General features: G+C 35.4%; 1 protein-coding gene across 2 annotated transcripts in view; it reads left to right on the forward strand.

Annotated features, from left to right (window-relative positions):
• Positions 1-21,218, forward strand: part of TBCK (TBC1 domain containing kinase) — a 175,708-nt gene that overhangs the window by 117,806 nt on the left and 36,684 nt on the right. For both annotated transcript variants that reach the window (XM_079766231.1, XM_079766230.1), the window contains exon 23: positions 1,542-1,714. In XM_079766231.1, coding sequence (XP_079622357.1) covers positions 1,542-1,714 — 173 coding nt within the window. The remainder of the gene's footprint in view (positions 1-1,541; positions 1,715-21,218) is intronic.

Here is a 21,218-nt window from a genome sequence, read left to right on the forward strand (position 1 = left end):
TCAGTAAGTGTGCAATTCCCCCCTTTTCCTCCAAGGATTTTCCACCTTACGAAAAGCAGACAACTCTAAATGCATGGCTCATGTACCATCCACAGAATTTAGGTGGCTGTTTCCTTCTCCCCTTTATATATACTGAGTGGCCAGATGATTATGATCTCTGAACGCATAATAATCTGGCCACTCAGTGTACGTATGTGTGTGTGTGTGTGTGTGTGTGTATATATATATATATATATATATGTATATATATATATATATATATATATATATGTATATATTAGAGGCCCGGTGCATGAATTCGTGCATGGGTGGGGTCCAGCCAGCCTGGCCAGGGGGAGGGGACATGGGCAGTTGGCCAGCCTGCCTGCTGGTGGAACTCCAAATTTGCATATTAGCCTTTTATTATATAGGATATACACTGAGTGGACAGATTATTATGCATTCAGAGATCATAATAATCTGGCCACTCAGTGTATGTATGCGTTTCTCATTTCAAAAAGAGAAATTGGGAATTTATCTCTTTGTAATTTAAAACACATACTCTATTTTTCTACATTGCCTATCTGAACTGACACATTTGGACTTTCGCAGAGGAATTGAGAATATCTGCCATTTACTGATGTTAGGAATACAGAAAGGGAAAAGCTAGTCCATGCTAAACTTCTTCATCCTAGTCAACTTGCTGAATTTCTACTGTCCCTCTGTGATCTCTACCCTTCCTCTACAGGACTGGTTTACTCTCCGTCAGAATAGTGAACTCCCAAAGAGCTGCAGTGCCATCATAACATACCAGCAAAATTTGACATTGTAACAAGTTTGAAATATGTATTACTTTTTTCAAATATGCTTATATTTCAAATCTGAAAAAGAAAAGGAAATCTTCTATGAAAATGTTTCTTTTAATCAAGTTCATTTAATCTTTATTTAAACCTTTTGGCATTTAACTCAATAAATTATTTTTGAAAGGAAAAGTACTGAATTGAGATTTTAATAAATTTTCCCTAATTATTTTATATCTTCTTTAATAACTGGAAATGAAACTCTTAGTACATTTTACTAGAAGTCATAATGAATCAGCTTCTGAATCTTTTGCCTGCCCACTCCCAAATTCCTCAACCTCTATTTTACTTTGGAAAAGTAAAACTATAATCAGAATAAATGAGGCAGATTCTTAAGTAGGAGCTATGTTATATCCATAATGTTTAATCAATTATGTACTGAATTAATTATATACTGAAATATACCTATATGTGTAAATGTATGTATATATGTTGATAATACCAAATGAAACACACATAGATATATATGCATGTATTGACATATGCAAATATATATGAATATGTATTTTTATAATACAAAATACCCCCTAACATTTCAGTTAAAAATATGCTAATTAATACGTACATAATTTTTTTGTTGAAATCTTTTCTAATTAGTTATAATCCTAGCCATGTGTCAATATATGCAGTTAGGAAAAGTTGTGTTTTTTTAGTAAACATAGCAATCCAAATTTTATATATATTTTTTCATTTTCTATCTAGAAATTGACATTGAACGTTGTGTTCGAGAATCAATCAACCTGTTTTGTTGGACTCCTAAAAGTGCTACTTACAGACAGCATGCTCAACTTCCAAAGCCAACTTCTGATAATAGTGGAGTCAGAAGTTCAACATCTTATTTCTCAGAGTGTCCAGATACTCCAAAAACAGATCTGGTATGTATTTGAAGATTTATGAATTCTAAAAGATGTATGTTAAAGTTAATATACTGCAGTATCATTATTGCTCCTAATAATATAATTTAGGTCCTTTTAACATAGCTATTTTCTAATATTTGATTTTATTCATGCAACTATTTCAGAAAATTTTTGTATCTATTTGGTTATACGGTTAGGAAGATTACAAAAAGCAAAGAAAGAATTATAAAAATAAAGACTGAGAGTTGTTAATATAATAAGAATGTACACTTACTGATTGTTGACTGACAAAAGAAATAGCAACTTACTAAAAAAAATTACTGTATTTATGAATTCTCAGTTGAGGATATTTTTCATTGGTTTTTAGAGATAGTGGAAGGGAGGGTGAGAAACAGAGAGAAAGAAACAACTGACTGTATTTGATTTGCTAGTATTTCTAGTATTGAATTTTTTCATCTATGTTGATAGATGAGATAAACCTATAATTTTCTTTTCATCTGTCCTTGTCAGTCTTTGATCATAAAATTATATTCTTTTTTCTGCTGTGTAATCAATTTTAAAAGGAATTATCTGTTTCTTATAGAGTAAAAAACTTACCTATAAAACTATCTGACCCCAATGTCTTTTAATCAGAGAGATATTTGATTATTCTTGAGTCAATTTTTATATTTATGAGGTTTTTTAATATCCATTTAACTACCATGCTTACTTTATCAAAATCCTATTTTAAAGTATTTATTCTTCTAATTCTTATAGTCTTATAATTCTTTATACATAATAGTTGTTTTTTTTTTACATTTTATCTGAAATTTTGTACCCCTTTTACCTCCTAATTTTGTTTATTTGAAGTCTTCTTGGTATGATAGAAAGTAGATACAAAAAAAAATTAATTCATGCATGCCCTATAAAAGCATATTCATTATATTTAGGTTAATCACAATTTAGGTTTATATATTATATAGTCTATGTTAGGTTCTATACCAGCTAAAAAAATAGCTTTTGTAAAGTGAAACATAAACTGCAATCTGTAGCTAATATAACGGAAGTTTGAAAACTTCTATGAGAAGAAAACTTCAGTTAACTTTAATTATTCATGCATCTATCATATTTATTCCCTGAAGCAGACCATTGTAGTAGAAAAAGTATGAACTTTGAACTAGGTGGACTTGGTTTCCAATTTCAACCCTACTCCGTTTTGGTTTTATACTCTTGAATCATTTATATGACCTCTCTATTTTCCTATGTGTAAAAGTGAGCATAATTATTATAATTCCTACCTTGCAGGGTTGTTTTAAGAATGATATATGTAAAGCACTGGTAATAATCATCATTCCTTTTTTAGTAACTGAAGGTTAAGTGTTTCAACTTTGAAAACTACCCAGGAATTTTATGACAGTCTTTTGTATCTAAAGAATTTGTACAGCCGAAACCGGTTTGGCTCAGTGGATAGAGCGTCAGCCTGCGGACTCAAGGGTCCCAGGTTCGATTCCGGTCAAGGGCATGTACCTTGGTTGCGGGCACATCCCCAGTGGGGGGTGTGCAGGAGGCAGCTGATCGATGTTTCCCTCTCATCGATGTTTCTGACTCTCTATCCCTTTCTCTTCCTCTCTGTGAAAAATCAATAAAATATATAAAAATAAAAATAAAAAAAGAATTTGTACAAAAGAAGAGATTTTCTGGTATTCTTCTATTCCCCTCAGCTATGCTAGCTTTATTACTATCACTGCACATTTAGAAGTCACCATAAACAGTAAGGGGAACAAGGGAGAGAGGCTGGCTCTCCAACAAGTAATCTTTCTGGCAGTTTTGCCTCAGTAATTTTAGTGTAAGATTTCACTTTGACCTTTGTGTCTTAGTTTTAACACTATTTTGATCTTTAAGCAACTATAGAATTGCCAAAAGAATTATTTTATCTAGTGCCAATGTGTATCCAATCGACTTTTCCTTAAGTAGCTAAGACTCTGCTTAACAATCCTACCACTGCTTATTAATTGAAATATATATAACATAATATAACTGATAAATAGAATGAAATGGATTTATTAAACTGAATATATTTTGGAAAAATGTGGTCAACACTGGAACTATTTCATGTTTCTTTGTTAAATTATAGTCACCCTATTAATTTATTGAGGACTGGTATAAGTTATATGTACACTATGAATAAACAAGAACTATTCTGTTCTTGATTATGAACACTAGCCTGGAATGTTATTAAATAAAGTAAATTTTATTTTATTTATATAATGCTAACTGCTTGCAGATACTGTCATAAAGTAAGCAAAACAGTCATTGAGTTATCCTCAGTTTACAGCTGTACTTTAAATGTGGATTAACTATGAATTTACTATAGATAAAAAGTTTAAAGTACATATGTATACTTTAGGTTAGAATTGCTTCTAAAAGTCTAATATAAATGCCAGTCTACAGTTTCATATATATAGTAACACCACTGCCTTTTATAGTTTGAATAGTTTAAAAATAACACCACAGTGCATCATAATTTTCAGGTACTCAGTTACATTATTTTATCTTTGAAGAAAGTATTTTTGCCCCCATTTTAGAGTTGAGGAAATTCAGAAGACTACTTAATGCAAGTTAAATTTTAAGTTGACATTTTATCAGTAGTGTACATGCTGTGTTACTCCCTGGTATTTATTGAAATGTAAACATTAATATACATCACTGCAGTCATAGATTTTCAAGCATTTTTTTTGTTATTTTCTTCTATTTTCCTAATGCATATATGCTTGCTATACTCATGCAATCACCTACATTCCTGCTATTAAATAAGTTGAAATGTTTTTACAATAAGGTAGAAGGGGAAACAGTTATGTTTTACTTATAGATTATGTAGAGATTAGAATGCAAATCTGAAGGAGAGCTAAACACCATCTCCCAAAGTTATTCAGAGCAATAGATGATTCAAGAACAAAAAGTTTAGCTTTGCATCTATTTCCTTTATTGTTTATATTGTAATATCAGTATCTAATGATCTCTCCATAAGCAATCTGGAACTTTACAGCAATAGAGTTGATATAATTTTAGTAAAAGATGAAGACTGGAAATCCTTGTAGCTAAATATAGAATAGGTCAGACCTATAAAAGGTAAGTAAAACAAAGAAGTTTGATAGAAAGCAGTATCTTTTAAATTTTTTTTATGCCATAATATGTATAATGTATTTTAATACCCACCATCAGACCAAAAGTAAGCCGAAAAAAAAAAAGCCAGCATAAGAAAATAAGGGGTAGTAGAATTTAGTGGTAAGATATAAAAAGAACTTTATTTACTTGATTAAAATATGAATTTTTTCTCTTGTAGTCCAACTTTAGATAAGAAAGGCAAAAAAATTTCTAGATTTACATTTTAAGGAATTTATTAAGAATTCTAAGCACCCTATCAAAAGTTATTTTTATAATTTAGACTCCTATAACAATCAGCTGAGTGGGCCACATGGCAACATACTGTTATATAATTTTGTATTTAAAATGTTTTTAAACTATAAACTTAATACCAAATAACAAAAATTAATTTTTGTATAATATATTTTTCACATTTTAAATGACAACATAAACATACAAAGGATTATGCATATATAATACCAACATTGAGTTATATGAATAATAATGGAAAAAGGTATTAGGCAAATAAACAATCTGAAATATAATCTAAAAATAATTTCTATTTGACGTTAGAATATATTTCATATACTCTGTGTACAGGTCTACTAATAAAATATGGATAGTCTTTAGAGAATTTACTTTTTTAATAGTGGAAGAAAAGAAAGCATTGTTGAATACTTGATTCAAGAAGAAACAAACAGCAGCTGATTCCATTTCTCAAGGGCATTTTTTATTTATTTTATTTTACTACTAGAGGCCCGGTGTACAAAGTCGTGCACCAGTGGGGTCCTTTAGCCTGGCCTGCAGAATCGGGCTCAAACCAGCTCTCTGACATCCCCCAAGAGGTCCCAGATTGCGAGAGGATGCAGGCCAAGCCGAGGGACCCCATTGGTGCACGATTGGGGCTAGAAGGGACACAGGAGGTTGGCCGGCTGGGGAGGGACCGCGGGAGGGCTCGAGGGCATGTTCGGCCCATCTTGTTCAGTCCCGATCAGCCAGACCCCAGCAGCAAGCTAACCTACTGGTCAAACAGTCTGCCCCCTGGTGGTCAGTGCACATCATAGCGGACCGTTGAGCAGTCTTAGTATATCATTAGCATATTAGGCTTTGATTTGTTGAATGGCTGACTGGTGGACAGGACGCTTAGCATATTAGGCTTTTATTATATAGGATATATTCAAAGTACTGCTGAATTTATAACATATGAAAGAGAATTCAGGAAATAATTTGGAAATTTATAATTTTAAACATCTTTGACATAGAATGTTTGCCTCCTCTCAAATCTTCAACAGAAGCAGAGGATTTTCTTTATGGACAGCAATAGAAGGCAGTTGCTTTTTTGATCACTCACAAAAATATCAAGGGAAAGGTTAAAGTTGGTGGTGTGTGGGCAGGCTAAATAGCCATCTTAGATGGTGATTAAAGAAAATTAAATTTATTTAAGAAAAAGAGTATGGGAGATGGGGATATCCAAAGGGAAGGACTACACAGAAAAAGGGGGGGCTTGGAGACAGGTTCAGGATTTAGCCAGGGATGAGCTGCCACTGCCCATTGCTCCCCTGGTAGCAAATCGTGTGGGGTCTCTTGAGGTTAGGGGATACGTGCTTGTGGGGGAATGGCACGGGCATGCTCCTTGGAGGGAGAGCGAGCACTGGGTCCTTTGTCCTGGAAATCTTAGGGGAGGTCTCAGGGGAGTGTCTTAATAGAATATTCATTAGCTTTCCAGATGTGCTCTTTCAGGGTCCTGGTGTCCACTGATTGGTTGGTACCAGGGCAGGAGGTCATTAGTCAATGCAGCTGGTCCTGAGGCAGCCATGTCGCCACTTCTCTGGTTTTGCTGCTTTTCTGGCCCTGGAGTTGAAATATAATTGAGGCTTAAATGTTATCATTAGGGAGGAAAAGGTCAGGCGTCTAAACCGCCTGACCAGCTATATGAAAGATCTGGGATCTAAACTGCATGACCAGCGATATGCTGGGGGAGGATAGGTTAGTCTGCGGGTGAGGTTCTTGTTTTCCCACTTTTGCCCCTTGCTAGGCATCCAGAACTTTCTACCCTGATGAGTTTCTATACCTGCCCCATCATCCTTGCTCTGGGGGTCTAACAGTATCACCTCTTAAAATTATAGTGGGCAAAATTTGCCAGCGATAAGGAGAGGTTTCTATAGTCTTAAACATAATAGTTGATTGCAGGATAAACTGGCAATCAGTAAATTAGTTAACCAATAACTTAGGTTGACTTTGGTACTTCACTTTTTGTTTTGTTCTCTGTAGAGGTGGCAACCATCTTCACTAATGAACTGTTGCTGGTTGAATGGGGCAAAGAATTCCTAGTTAAGTAAATAAAGCACTACGTTGAGAATTAGATGGATCGGTGACATTTGTTATGTTGAAAATTAGCTTAGACTATAAGGGAATTGGGATGGGGAGAGGAATGGAAAAATCACACTCAAGGGCACATTTAATGTGGGGGAGATGCATACCCAGCATTAGATTGATAATTTCCTAATCTGGGGAAAAATTTTGTGATACAAGCTATGAGAGTTAACTTAAATTATATTCTCTGCTGGTAAAGGTACAAAGGATGTATAGTGATTGTCAATTTGTAACAGAACCTCTGTCTCTCACCACCAAAGTCTCCCTAGGGTATTTAGATAATCTGTAATTGTTAATATCTTTGACCAACATCTTCTTCCTGTCCTTTTACCAATCTACATTTTAAAAGAGCAAACTTCATCCTTTAGTTGTTCTTTGGCCTTTATTTTCAGTATTAGAGACCCGGTGCATGAAATTCGTGCACGGGGAGGGGGGAGGAACTCAGCGCAGCCTGCACCCTCTCGCAATCCGGGACCCCTCAGGGGATGTCCGACTGCCAGTTTAGGCCCAATCTCACAGGGATCCCTGCAGGATAGGGCCTAAACCGGCAGTGAGACATCCCTCTCTCAATCTGGGACCGCTGGTTCCTAACCACTCTCCTGCCTGCCTGCCTGCCTGCCTGCCTGCCTGCCTGATCACCCCTAACCACTAGCCTGCCTGCCTGATCACCCCTAACTACTCACCTGCCTGCCTGATCGCCCCTAACTGCTCACTTACCTGCCTGATCACCCCTAACTGCCTCTACCTCAGCCCCTGCTGCTACAGCTTTGTCCAGAAGGACGTCCAGTAGGTCATTCGGCTGTCCGGTCTAATTAGCATATTATGCTTTTATTATTATAGATGTCCATACATTAAGATGTGCACCAAAGTGAGTTTTTTTCTAATTCTAAGATTATTTACCAAAGCTCTGCTGTGTTCTTTTAAACATATATATGCCTGTCTGTTCAGATACATATTTAAACATTAAGTGGAATTATTGGAAGGGGAGTGGACATTATAACAATTCTGTGACCATTAGATTTGGGGAAAGGAGAGAAATTTTTAGAATTCTTCAAGTGAGATGCCTGGCAGTGCCTTATCAACATCACTAAATTGTTGATGAATTAACTGCTTCTGGTTCCATCTCAACACAAGCTTTAATAGCAATAGAATTACATGTGTAATTTTCAATTTCAAGTTTATAGACATACTAAAGAAAAAGTATGTCAGAGACATTAGGTCTTTAAACCCAATGGAATTGTTGTGCATGTGGGTGACTGTGTTTTCCAGAGGTCATTTGTGTTATTGAATTTGCTGTTTTCTGTTTGGTTACATAGACTTGTCAGATTGCGATTATTTTTGAGAGTACATAATATTATAACAATGAAAGCTACTGCATTGTACTTTTGCTATAGTCTTCCATTTTTATTTTGAGATTCTAAACATTCTTAGAATCATTTAGCAGTTATTACAGAATCAATGCAGTCCTTCAGTTCTTAAGTCCTCATAATACTACCACCTACATGTGGTGAAAAGATATTACTGTTGTTCTATTTATATAATAATTATTGGACAGAGGTTATGTTTAAGATATTGTTATAATTTGTATTCAGAAGTAATTTTCAAGTGATCATGGAGCTTCACAAAAATAATATTAAGAAGTGGAAATAACACAGACAATATTTCTCAGATCATTATTTAGTCAAATTGGAAATAGTAAAAATAAAAATATTTCTTATCACCTAGAAATTAAAAATAAACAAACCCCAAAATAAAATAAAGTAGAATATATACCATCTCCTCTTTTTTAACTCTTCAGAAAAGGAGGATATTCTCATTTGAAAATTCCAAATGAAATTTCTATAATATCTAGAAAATAATATGAGAACCCTATACATCAGAACCTATGAGATACAGCTAATATAGGTATTTCTCATCACTTTTATAATGCCTTATACATACTAGATATTTATTGTCTTTAGCAAGTTATATATTTCAACTAGCTTTTGGAAGATAGATAGGAGATCAGTAATTTTTTAATTTCTCTTTACTGTTGTGAAAGTATTATAGATGTCCCCCTTTTTTTCCCATTGACCCCCTTCACCCTGCACCCCAACCCCAGGCCTTCACACTATTGTCTGTCTCCATGGGCTATGCATATATGCATGTAAGTTCCCTTGTTAATCTCTTCCCCCCAACTCCAACCCCGCCTTCCCTCCAAGATTCGTCAGTCCATGCTTTTATGTTTTTGAATCTATTTTGTTCATCATTTTATTTTGTTCATTAGATTCCACATATAAGTGAGATCATGTGATACGTATCTTTCTCTGACTGGCTTATTTCACTTAGCATAATATCCTCCAGGTCCCTCAAAGGGTAAGAGATCCTTCTTTTTTACTGCTACATAGTATTCCATGGTATAAATGTACCATAGCTTTTTTATCCATTCATCTACTGATGGGCACTTGAGCTTTTTCCAGATCTTAGCTATTGTAAATTGTGCTGCTATGAACATAGGGGTGCATACATTCTTTCTGATTGGTGTTTTGGGTTTCTTAGGACACATTTCTAGAAGTGGGATCAGTGGGTCAAATGGCAGTTTCATATATAATTTTTTGAGGAAACTCCATACTGTTTTCCATAGTGGCTGTACCAGTCTGCATTTCCACCAGTAGTGTACTAGTGTTAGTGATGATGTAGAGAAAATAATTTGTTTTTAATCACCATGAGACATGTTAACACCACCCCAATAAAAGATTCATAGAAAATAAAAATAATGATGCATATTTATCTAATTTTGTTTTATTTGCTCTTTCCTGTGTATACTGTGCTTTGGTAAAGAGCCCATTCACTGGAATCGTTCACATTTCCTCTGCTAATGAGGGAACTTACAAAACTATGGAGTTCAGTTAATGTTCTGGTATATTAAGTATGCAGGGGCCAAGATTTTATGATAACGCTCAGCTTGTCACTTTGAATATTAAGTATTTAAAGAGTTGAAAGAAGCTGGGCAGTTGTAATTATTCACTGTAAAATAAAGGAGTTCTTAAATATACAGGCCTGAAGTTATATTTTAAATAACTTAATGTAGTTACTCTAATCATGCATGTAATCATCTTTTACTTTGAATATACCTTTCTTGAGTTTTATAGTCTAAGCCTACCAGAGATCCTTTCTTCTTATTATTGATATCACCATATTGTATATACAAGTTGTATTTAATTTTATTACATTTTATTTGTGTTCAGTGCTTTCGTCAATATATTCTGCTTTATTGTAAATATCATGGGGAAAAATATATGACTCCATATATAAAATAAGGCTATGTAAATGGCTGAAGGAAGAAAGGAGAAAAGATGAGCAAAAGAAATGGCAAAGCCAGGGAGGCATATTCTTAAACTCTGTGAATTTAATTTGATTTTATTGTTCTGCATTTTAATTAATTATTAGCCCATATACTGAGAAGAATGGTGTTAGTGGAAGCTGAGTCTTTGGCAAGAAATGCCTTGGCTAGTTGAGAGGACAGCGTACCATCAAGATTTCTGAAGTCCCTCTAATGTTAAAAAGAGAATATTGCTATAAACAATAATTTCTAAGCAGAGCTGATACTCAGAGGAGAATATCTTTGACCTGTCTCTAAGCTAAGTCAGGGCTTTATTTCTGTTAGTCAATAAGGGAACTCCTCCAACTTGGATAGAGCTAGTGATAACTTTTTTCTCAAGTTAAGGAATCAAATAGCTGATGTTGAGTAGTCTGTCAGGATCAAGGACTGGCTGGCTTAAAATTATGTGGAAAAGCTATATCTATTAATATCATATTGAGGAAAATGAAGTTTAATAGAAATAGGCTTATTATTTTTAGAATTTATGATACTTGTTATTTTTTAGTGCTTAATAATTTAGCCAATTGTTTTATTTACATATAATTTATCTTTTGTGTATTATTTATAATAGCCTGTCATATTTTCATCCATTTTTCATGCTAATGAGATTATGAAACTATCCAATTATTATTGTTAACTATTCATCCTGAGAGCGGCATTAAAATTTCCAGACAAATTGTTGGTGCTAAATATCCTCACATCCCTAAAGAAGGAGTAAATGATTGCAAGAATATCACATTATTATCTCAATTACATGTAAATCTAAAGATAGAGAATATCACCATTCTACAATAGGCTTATATTTGCATGACTAAATTATTCTATTATGTGTATACATACACACATACAGAATATATGTATCTTACCCTCTAGCACAACTTATTCTTTTTTTTTTATCTTAGGAAAAACCTTATTGAAAAAGTATTTTTTCTTCAACATTATCCATTAACATGGTTGCAGCTTTGGCTTTTTCTTTTTATTCATTTATTGGGGTGATGTTTGTTAATAAGATTATATACTAAGTGAAAAGGTTAAGAAACATATAAAACTGAAATCAACAAATGAACAAGCAAGAAAAACAAACAAAAATACCTTATTTTGTTGTTGTTATTAATCCTCACCAGAGGATTTTTCCATTGATTTTTGTCTTTTTGGGAGAGAGTGGAAGAGAAAAGGGGAGGGAAGGAGGAAGGGACGGATGGGGAGAGAGAAAGGGAGAGAGATTGGTTGTCTCCTGCACATATCCCAACTGGGACCAGAACCAAACCTACAACTCAGGTATGTAGCTTGACCAGGAATTGAACTCGTGACCTTTCCGTGCATGGACTGACACTCTAATCACCGAGCCACACCGACCAGAGCAAAAATACCTTCTTTTTATGCCACTTCACTTTACATTCTATCTTCTCCATTCCCCTGAGGAAAGTCACAAATTATTCTTTTCAACTGTGTTCTCCCACTTGATCTCTTAGGAACCTTCAAAACAGTTAACTGTTTCTTTTACAAACATGACTTTTCCTAGAATTTTAGTATACCCTGATCTTGTTTTCCTCTTTCCTCTCTGTTACCTCCACTCAATATCTTTCACTGTCTTCATCTGTTTCCATATCATTATATGTAGTAATCCTCAGGGTTCTGTGCAGGCCTCCTGTTCTCCCACAAGACAGATATTAGACAGTCCTATAGACTTGCATCTTACATTTGCCCTGAGCCTGTTATTAGCTCCAGCTCTAGCTTCTCCTGTTAGCTCTAGGAGACCCATATAGCCAATGCCTACTCAACACCAGCATGCTCTAATTAACACGTCCAAACGGAATTTATTTTCTTTTCCCCTTAAAGCCATTGTTCCTTCAGAATTCCCTATATGAATAATCACCGTTATCATTTCCCAACTTACTCAGGTCAGTCTCTAAATTCATCCTTGACTCCTGCTTCTCCTTCCATATTCAATCAATCAGAAAGCCCTTTTCATAAATCTCTATTTCCCGATAACTCTGATGCCATCATTTTAGTCAAGTTCACTATCATCTCTTACCTGCTGTCTTTCCTACAACAGTTTCCTGCATCCATTCTTGTTCCTCCCTGATCCATTCTTCAGGCTTCAACTAGCATAACATTTAACCTTTTTTATTTTTCTGCTTAAAACCACAGTAGTTTCATTGCCTCATACTTGTAGAGGCTAAAAGTTCAAAATCAAGGTGTTGGCAGAGCCACACATTCTCTGATGGCTGGAGGTGAGAATCCTCCTTGGCCTCTTCTAGCTCTGTTTCCATAAGACAATGTATCTGAAAGATGGTCTCCAAAATGTTCTCTAATACCTGTTAAAATGCATATTTGAGTCTCCACAAACATCCCATATCTACTAAATCAATCTCTGAGGGTTGACTCATGGATTCTCTGTTTTTACTAAGGTCCTGGCACAATTCATCACATATGTGCACACAATTTTCTCATGACTTTACAGCTAAACAGAAATGTTTATTCATAGGAGGAGACTCAATGAGAAGATATTCATATTTATGGTTAATAGTTATTTTTGTATTTGTTCTTTGCATATTTTATACTAATCTACTTGTTTTATAGTTATTTATATCTAACATTTTTTGGCAAGTTAACTCTCCTTTCTTGAACCAAAACCACCACCTGTTTCACAACTCTGCAATGGTAGCCTGCTCACTCTCTGAACCTCTCTTTTTGTTTTTACTGCCAAGGACAAGCCCTCTTCTAAATCTCTCTCTTCCTGGCTTCCCCACCCCTTCTTGTTCTGCAATCAGAGGAAATGACCTACAACATTGTATTTCAAAAGCTATTTATGTAGAAAGAAATTAGAATGAGAAATTCATCCAGGACTCAAAAAACTTGTTTCCTACTACACTACACTTTATGACTTCTCTTCTTGAAATCAGTAAAAGGTAGCCCTATTATACCAAGTCAGAATGAATATAGTGATCTTAGTAATAAGTGCAGGGTATTAATATATGAGTATAAACACAGTTGGCATATAACATGGAAGGCATCAGTAATTGAAAGTGACAAACTGTTCTCCCTCCTAAAAACTTAATAATATGAGCAATTTTGCCTCCAGAGAAGAAATGTGAAGAAGCGAGAGAAATATTGGTAGGGATTAAGGAAAATCAGAAGGATAATGATTTTCTTAAGTCTTTAATTTTCCTTTTTCTTTTTTCCTCATCATTTTAAAAGAATTTTTACTAAGTTTTATCCATTCAGCAAACATTTATTAAGCACCTACTCAAGCACTTGGTAATTTAATTTGTTAAGGCCTTTACAGTTACAGAAAGGTCTTCATTTCATAGTAGTGTGGACTGCAGTGAATTGCAAATTGAGGGTACTTGAAGAAAGGTGGTTGGGAACAGATCTTCATTTCAGATGAATGGGAAGAAAATCAGCAATGCCCAGCCTTGTCCCCATGATCACCATGATGTTCATTCTGTTTAAATGTCATTTAAAACAGAGGCTGCCAAGTGCAGAGTTAGCAAAGTTGTTACCATTTTATATAAACTGCCTTTTCCACAGTATATAAGTTCCAAATTTGGGGTGTAATGAAATTCAACATACCAGAAAACTATTTGGCAGGTGGAAATATTATATCAGGAAGAGGTAAAAACATGTTTTAGGTTGTTTGAAAGGATAAACTAGACTAAAACCTCAAATCCTTCATAGAATGAAACAGTTAAAAATAAATACAATTACCGAAATAACTCAAGGGTCATTCTTTACTTCTAGGTAAAGAAACTGTAAATCAGTGATGCATTTTTATCCTTACTTTTCCTAGTGACCCTTCATACTTTTCACATTTAAAGATCTAATTGTTTAGCTGCAGCAGTACGAAGCTTGAAACATTTATATGTTAAATACATGTCACTATGTTTTTAACATTACTATTATCCTTTTTTTTGTATAGTTATCCTGGGAAATCAAATTTCGTAGTTGCATATTAAAAATGTTTCTTCCTCTGAGTTATAGAAATCTCTGGGTCTTCTCATCCTAACTCATCAAATTACTAAATGCCACTTTTCTGAATGTGGACATTTCAGTTGTGCACACGTCTGTTCTGAATGGAGCAGTGCCCTGTAAATAGCAAGTGAAACGAGCAGAAAAAAATTCCCAGAGCCAGAAAAAAATTGAATTGTGACTGAATGAGCACTAAAAGATGTCTAGAGTGTTGTTATATTGATGATTTTTTTTGGGGGGTGTGTCCTGGAAAGAAAAGAGAGATGTTTAGATGTTTTTGGTAGAAGGATGTTGGGGGTGAAGTTCTTGATGGGAAACACAAAAGAAAATAAATATTGTCATCTTTGGTGAAAATAACAATTGTTGTATTTGGTAGAATATATCCTGTTTAGGATTGGCCCAAGCTAGTAGCTGAACTGATCTGAGGGGACAGCTCACACTTCAACAGACATTAGAGGATGCTTTGAATCAGCATTAGCATGTCCACATAGCAGTTGCTAGGAAGGTTATGTTATGACAGGTTTTTTTATTCCTTTGCAGCTGATTTAATTCATTATTGATTTGAGATAGCTTCTGTAGCAATGTTTTTCCACAGTGCGTTTATAAAATACATTTTCTTCATGAAGAGCCATGGGCACAGATAGGATAATTCCAATTTCTAATGTATATCTGGGTCTTGCACTGTGATCTTCCTTATGCAACCTCAAAGTACAAGGGTGTCCTTTCCTATATCAATGACATTCCATGGCATTTAGAAAAAAATGGATTCTGGCACAATTCTGCAGAAAGGCTAGCAACAACAGACATAGCTATTATATACAGGAGTCATTGCAATGACTTTTACAACCCCAGGGTATAAATGTCCTGTTTATTCCAGCTCTTCTCCCAGGATATCCTATAACATATGCAAACTAAATAAACAAGCCATGTTATATGAGAAATAAACCTGCTACTAAAAATTCATTTTGTTAACCCGATTTCTACAGGTGCTAACACAGGATTTAACAAACAAAGGTATGTAGTGAAAAAAGAAAAGACAGCTTTTATCTGCAACATTCTCACATCTTCCACAGAATCATTGCTAAAGGTTATTTCTTTCTTCCTTTCCCCCAAAGTCAAAAAAACCTTGCTAAAAAAAAAAAGTTATTACTAATTTTTAAAAAAATTGCTAAACTGGAATTATTCCAAAATACATCAGTATGAATTATAGTTTATTGTTCAGTAAATTAAGTAAACACTGAGCAAACAGTAGTCAGATGAGTCCTACAGAATTGACTTAATTGATAGATTTTAAACTTTATACTTATCAAATATATATTTGAATTAGTTTAAGATTAATATAATGTTTGTTTTCTCTAATAAACTAAATGGTTCCCATTAAATCCAAATATCCCTTATGATAAATTAGATTCCCACATGTATTTATATTCATTTCTGAATTCTTTATTCATTTATATTTGTTTTATTTTATTTCCTTTCTAGTACCAAGAGGTTATTAAAATAATATTATACATTTGGCACTATGTTTTTACATGAATTATAGAATGTCTTTTCTCACTCCCCTGTGGAAAAATCATTTTGGTATATGTATTGTGATTGAATTAAATGTATGTATAAGTAGGGAAAATAAACATATTGTTTATTTTATAGTTTTCTTTTATGTTTCTTGTTAGTATTATTCATATTTGAGCCTTGCTGTTGCTGTTATTATTGAGATGTTTTATTTTATTATATTTTCTAGTTTTTTAATGGACAGAAAGATTGTTGATTTTACAAGAAGTTTGGTGTAGTGATTAAGAATGCAGACATGATTTTTTTTAATCTCAGCTCTGCCACACCAGCTGTGTGGTTATGTGATCGTTTTCTTTGTTGTCCATAAAATAGAGATAAAATATTAAATATTTCATAGAATTATAGAGGATTAAATTAGTTAATATATGTAGAACACTGCTGGCACATACTAAACACTGTAAGTTTTCATTATCATTAATTATCATCATTGTCATTTATCAGCCACATTGTTGTTCTCATTGTTTATAAGTTTTTCAGTGTTTCTAGTTATATATCATCTGCAAATTACTGATAAGTTTTTCTCTTTTCCAATTTTATATATTTCTATTATTTAATTGCTTCACCCAGTTCTTCATAATAGTGCTAAAGAACAGTGGTAATGGTGGATATCTTTATATTATGCTTAGGTTGTTTGTAATGTTTTGCTGTTTTTTGTCTTAAGAGATAAATTTTCTCATGTTATGAAAAAATTATGAATTCTGATTTCTTGAGTTTTATTAAATGTCTTTTCAATATGTTCTAATATTCAGTCGGAGTTTAAGATAAGCCATAACTTTTGACTCCTGAATTCTGTCTTGTTTCAGCTTTGGGAACCAGCTCTAAATGTAGGCTCTGTGCAGAGGGCATCAGTCCCCCCAGAAACTGCCAAACTTTTAGTTTAAGCCACAGTTACATTTAAGGTTTTTGCTTGCCATTGGGTGGAAATATCATGAGAGTTCATAAAATGGGCAATCCTGTGAATTTGGGAAGGAGTTAGAAAAAAATTAACTAGACTTGAAGAGCATTGTGTTTGTGGGAGAGGGAGATCTCCACACATCCTTCCACAGGGATTCACTGAAGCCTCCAGCCAGACAATATTCGGTCATTTATTTGACATTCTTTGGATATATAGTGAGGGAAGTGATGGGACAATTTCCCAAGTAACAAGGAAAACCTGAGCAAAAATGGTAGTATTTATTAGTATCACTACTAGGAAACGGGTAGGAGTGAGAGAGAAGGGTGATCAAGTAAACACCCCAATTCAAGTAAAGACTCTACCTTGGAAAGTTAGAGTTTGGGATGAGACTAACTAAAATACTGTGACCTCTAAGCCACCAGCTGGCTGTACCCGGAATCTCTGTTGCCTTTGAAAGCTAATCATAACGTTCTATGTGGAATCGCAGTTCTCTCACATTCCTGAAGGAAGTATCACAAATTCCACTTTTAGTTCAGCTGAGTGGAGTTGCTGTCATGTTTAGCCTTTTAATCTTGTTTATCTCAGCCTAGAAAGTTTATCAGGTTCTGGTCTTATTTTGAAAATTATTTCCAGAAACTTACAGAAACATACACAGTAGCATTCACCACCACTCCTGACATACATTGCCACATTGACCCCCTTTTTGCCCCAGAAATCACTTATGCGAGAGTGTTCACTTACTGTAACCTCCATCTCTTTTTGCCCTCACTTCAACCAATTTAAACTATGAAATATTTCCCAGGTACTTGTCTTGAAATGCGTAAGTTCTTATTAATCTAAGATTATATAAGCATGTTATACTTTTTGAACAACACTTTGCTAAGCTTCGCAATTTGAATTATTCCTGAATCCCTTTAATAGAAACTCCTCTGGTGATGTTAAGTATTATGTACAGGTTTCTAACTTTTGTCCCAGGAGGTAAGCAGGAATTTTTGCACCTGTTGCTAGTTGAAAAATCAATCAGAAATAAAGTCATAGAATTCTATAGCTAAAGTATATATAAGATACCTACCCTTGTCCCTTCCTTTTATACATGAGATAATTGAGAGCTAGAGAGATGAAATATCTCTAAAATATTATTATATATCAAAGGGGAAATTACTCTCCTTACAGAAATTTAGCTTACACATAATTTTTCAGGGGCACATCTGTGAAAATTTTAACATAAAATTCATAATCACTGAAAAAAACTTTTATGTCCACTGTTCTTTGGGTTTCATATTCATGTACATGATCTCTCTTTTATTTGAAGGAGAGAAATATCTCTCTAGTGTGAGAACTACATTATGCAGCTTCCAGAGCATGACGGTTTTATTTCAAACTCCATTTCAGATGCTATATTTCTATAATAGAAATAGCAGGCTCCCCTTATTTTCTCTAAAACCAAGAGGGAGAAATAAAAACACCAACTTGCCACTGAAACAATTTATTGTTTTAAGTATATGGATAAATAGATCCTTGTAGATTGATAGTTTCTGAAGGTAGTTTTTCATTGTTAAAATTCCTTTGAGATGATAGTTAATGTCTGTGCCATTCACAAAAGCTTGTCTCTCAGACGTGAGCTTGAAGTATCTAGCACTAAGAAAGAAGAGTCTATATATTATAGACATGTGGAAAAATAAAAATTGATAGATATTTCATTAAAAAATCTCAACTTTATGTGTTTCCAACTCCTGTTAATAGTTTGCATAATTTAAGACTTTTCTCGGCAGACTTTATAGATGTACCTGCTAAATTTAGGATTTCTTTCTGCCTTTTTTTTCATTTTCTTCAAATTGTTTACTCTTTCTCACAACTTAAACTTCGATTTCTATGCTTATAATTCCAAAAATATGATCCTCCAGCCATGACTTCCCCCAAACACCAGTTTCTGTCTCTAAATGCATTCTCAACACTTCAACTTGGTAGACCTTATGCAATCTCAATTTCACATATCTAAATCTGAACTTGTCTTCCCCTTATCTACTGTCTGTCACTGTTACTATCTCCTTTTTCCCCAATCATCCATATTCAGCACATAAGCATCATTTACTCAACCCTACCCTTTATCTTCTGTTTTCTTGTAGTGCCTTTCATATGTCTTTCTTCCTTTCCCCTGTCAGTGGTCCACTCCTTATTCTATATCATGACACAAACCAAGCTGCAGTGATTCAGGAGTGGATGGGAAGAACAAAGTAAAGATGAGAAGGTAGAGGGTTAGTAGCTGGGGGGAAACCCACCCCTTGGAGAGTAATTTTGTTATTTGCTATAGTGTTTTAATTTATTTTCCACTGTCTATGGAAAAATATTGGATATTTTGTAAGCCAAGGAAAAGTAGTGAAAAGAGAAAGACTGAAAGAAAAAAGAGGATAATGAATAGAATAAAGCTCTCAATTTCCACTTAATCTAGATCTTGATAAAAATCCACTTTTTTTATTTGATTTCATTTTATTGTTGACATTTTAACAGATGTCCTCCAAGTTTTCCCCCTTTTCCCTCTCCTCCCAGCCCCTGCCCCACCCCAGGCCTTCACTACACTATTGTCGATGTCCATTGGTTATGCTTGTATGTATATGAGTTCTTAGGTTAATCTCTTCCCGTCCCCTCTATTATCCACCCTTCCCCTGCCTGAGATATGTCAGTCTGTTCCATGCCTCCATGTCTCTGGTCCCTTTTTGTTCATAGTTTATTATGTTCATTAGATTCCACTTACAAGTGAGATCATGTGATATTTGTCTTTCTCTGACTGGCTTATTTCACTCAACATAATACTCTCCAGGTCCGTCCATGCTGTTGCAAAGGATAAAAAATTCTCCTTTTTTAAAGCTACATAGTATTCCATTGTGTTAATTTACCACACCTTTTTTTATCTACACATCTACTGATGGGCAATCCAGATTTTAGCTATTGTAAATAATGCTGCTATGAACATAGGGGTGTATATATTATTTCTGATTCACGTTTTGGGCTTCTTAGGATATATTCCTAGAAGTGGGATTGCTGGGCCAAACGGTTGTTCCTTTTTTTTTTTAGTAAATTCCACTCTCAATTCCATAGTGGCTGCACCAATCTGCATTCCCACCAGCAGTATACTAGGGTTCCCTTTTCTATTAATATTATTATTATTATTATTATTATTATTATTACTAGAAGCCCGGTGCACGAAATTCGTGCACGGTGGGGGGTTGTCCCTCAGCCCAGCCTGTACCCTCTCCAATCTGAGACTCCTGGAGGGATGTCCGACTGCCCGTTTAGGCCCGATCCTGGTGGGATCGGGCCTAAACGGGCAATCGGATATCCCTCTCACAATCCAGGACTGCCGGCTCCCAACTGCTTGCCTGCCTGCCTTCCTGATTGCCCCTAACCGCTTCTGCCTGCCAGCCTGATCACCCCCTAACCACTCCGCTGCCAGCCTGGTTGATGCTTAACTGCTCCCCTGCCAGCCTGTTTGCCCCCAACTTCCCTCCTCTGCCAGCCTGGTCACCCCTAACTGCCCTCTCCTGCAGGGTTGATCACCTTCAACTGCCCTCCCTTGCAAGCCTGGTCCCTCTCAACTGCCCTCCCTTGCAGGCCTGGTCCCTCACAACTGCCCTCCCTTGCAGGCCGGGTGCCTCCCAACTGCCCTCTCCTGCTGGCCATCTTGTAGTGGCCATCTTGTGTCCACATGGGGGCAGGATCTTTGACCACATGGGGGAAGCTATATTGTGTGTTGCAGTGATGATCAATCTGTATATTACTCTTTTATTAGATAGGATAGAGGCCTGGTACACGGGTGGGGGCCAGCTGGTTTGCCCTGAAGGGTGTCACAGATAAGGGTGGGGTTCCCTTGGGGTGTGGGGCAGCCTGAGCGAGGGGCCTGTGGTGGTTTGCAGGCCAGCCACGCCCCCTGGCAACCCAAGGGGAGGCCCTGGTATCTGGAATTTATTTTCCTTCTACAATTGAAACTTTGTAGCCTGGGGCGGCAGCCATTTCTGTGGCAGTTAATTCACCTTCTACAATTGAAACTTTGTAGCCTTAAGCGGGTGGGCCCAGCCAGGGTGTGCGGAAAGCTTTGCTTCCCCTGTTGCCGCCGGCAACCCTGGCCTGCTCTCTCAAGCTCCATTCTGCCGCCATTTGTTTGAATTTGTTTACCTTCTATAATTGAAACTTTGTAGCTTGAGTGGAGACTTAGGCCTGCAACGGCTATG

This window comes from Cnephaeus nilssonii (assembly GCF_951640355.1).
Source record: "Cnephaeus nilssonii genome assembly, chromosome: 1".
In the NCBI taxonomy this organism is placed as follows: domain Eukaryota; kingdom Metazoa; phylum Chordata; class Mammalia; order Chiroptera; family Vespertilionidae; genus Cnephaeus; species Cnephaeus nilssonii.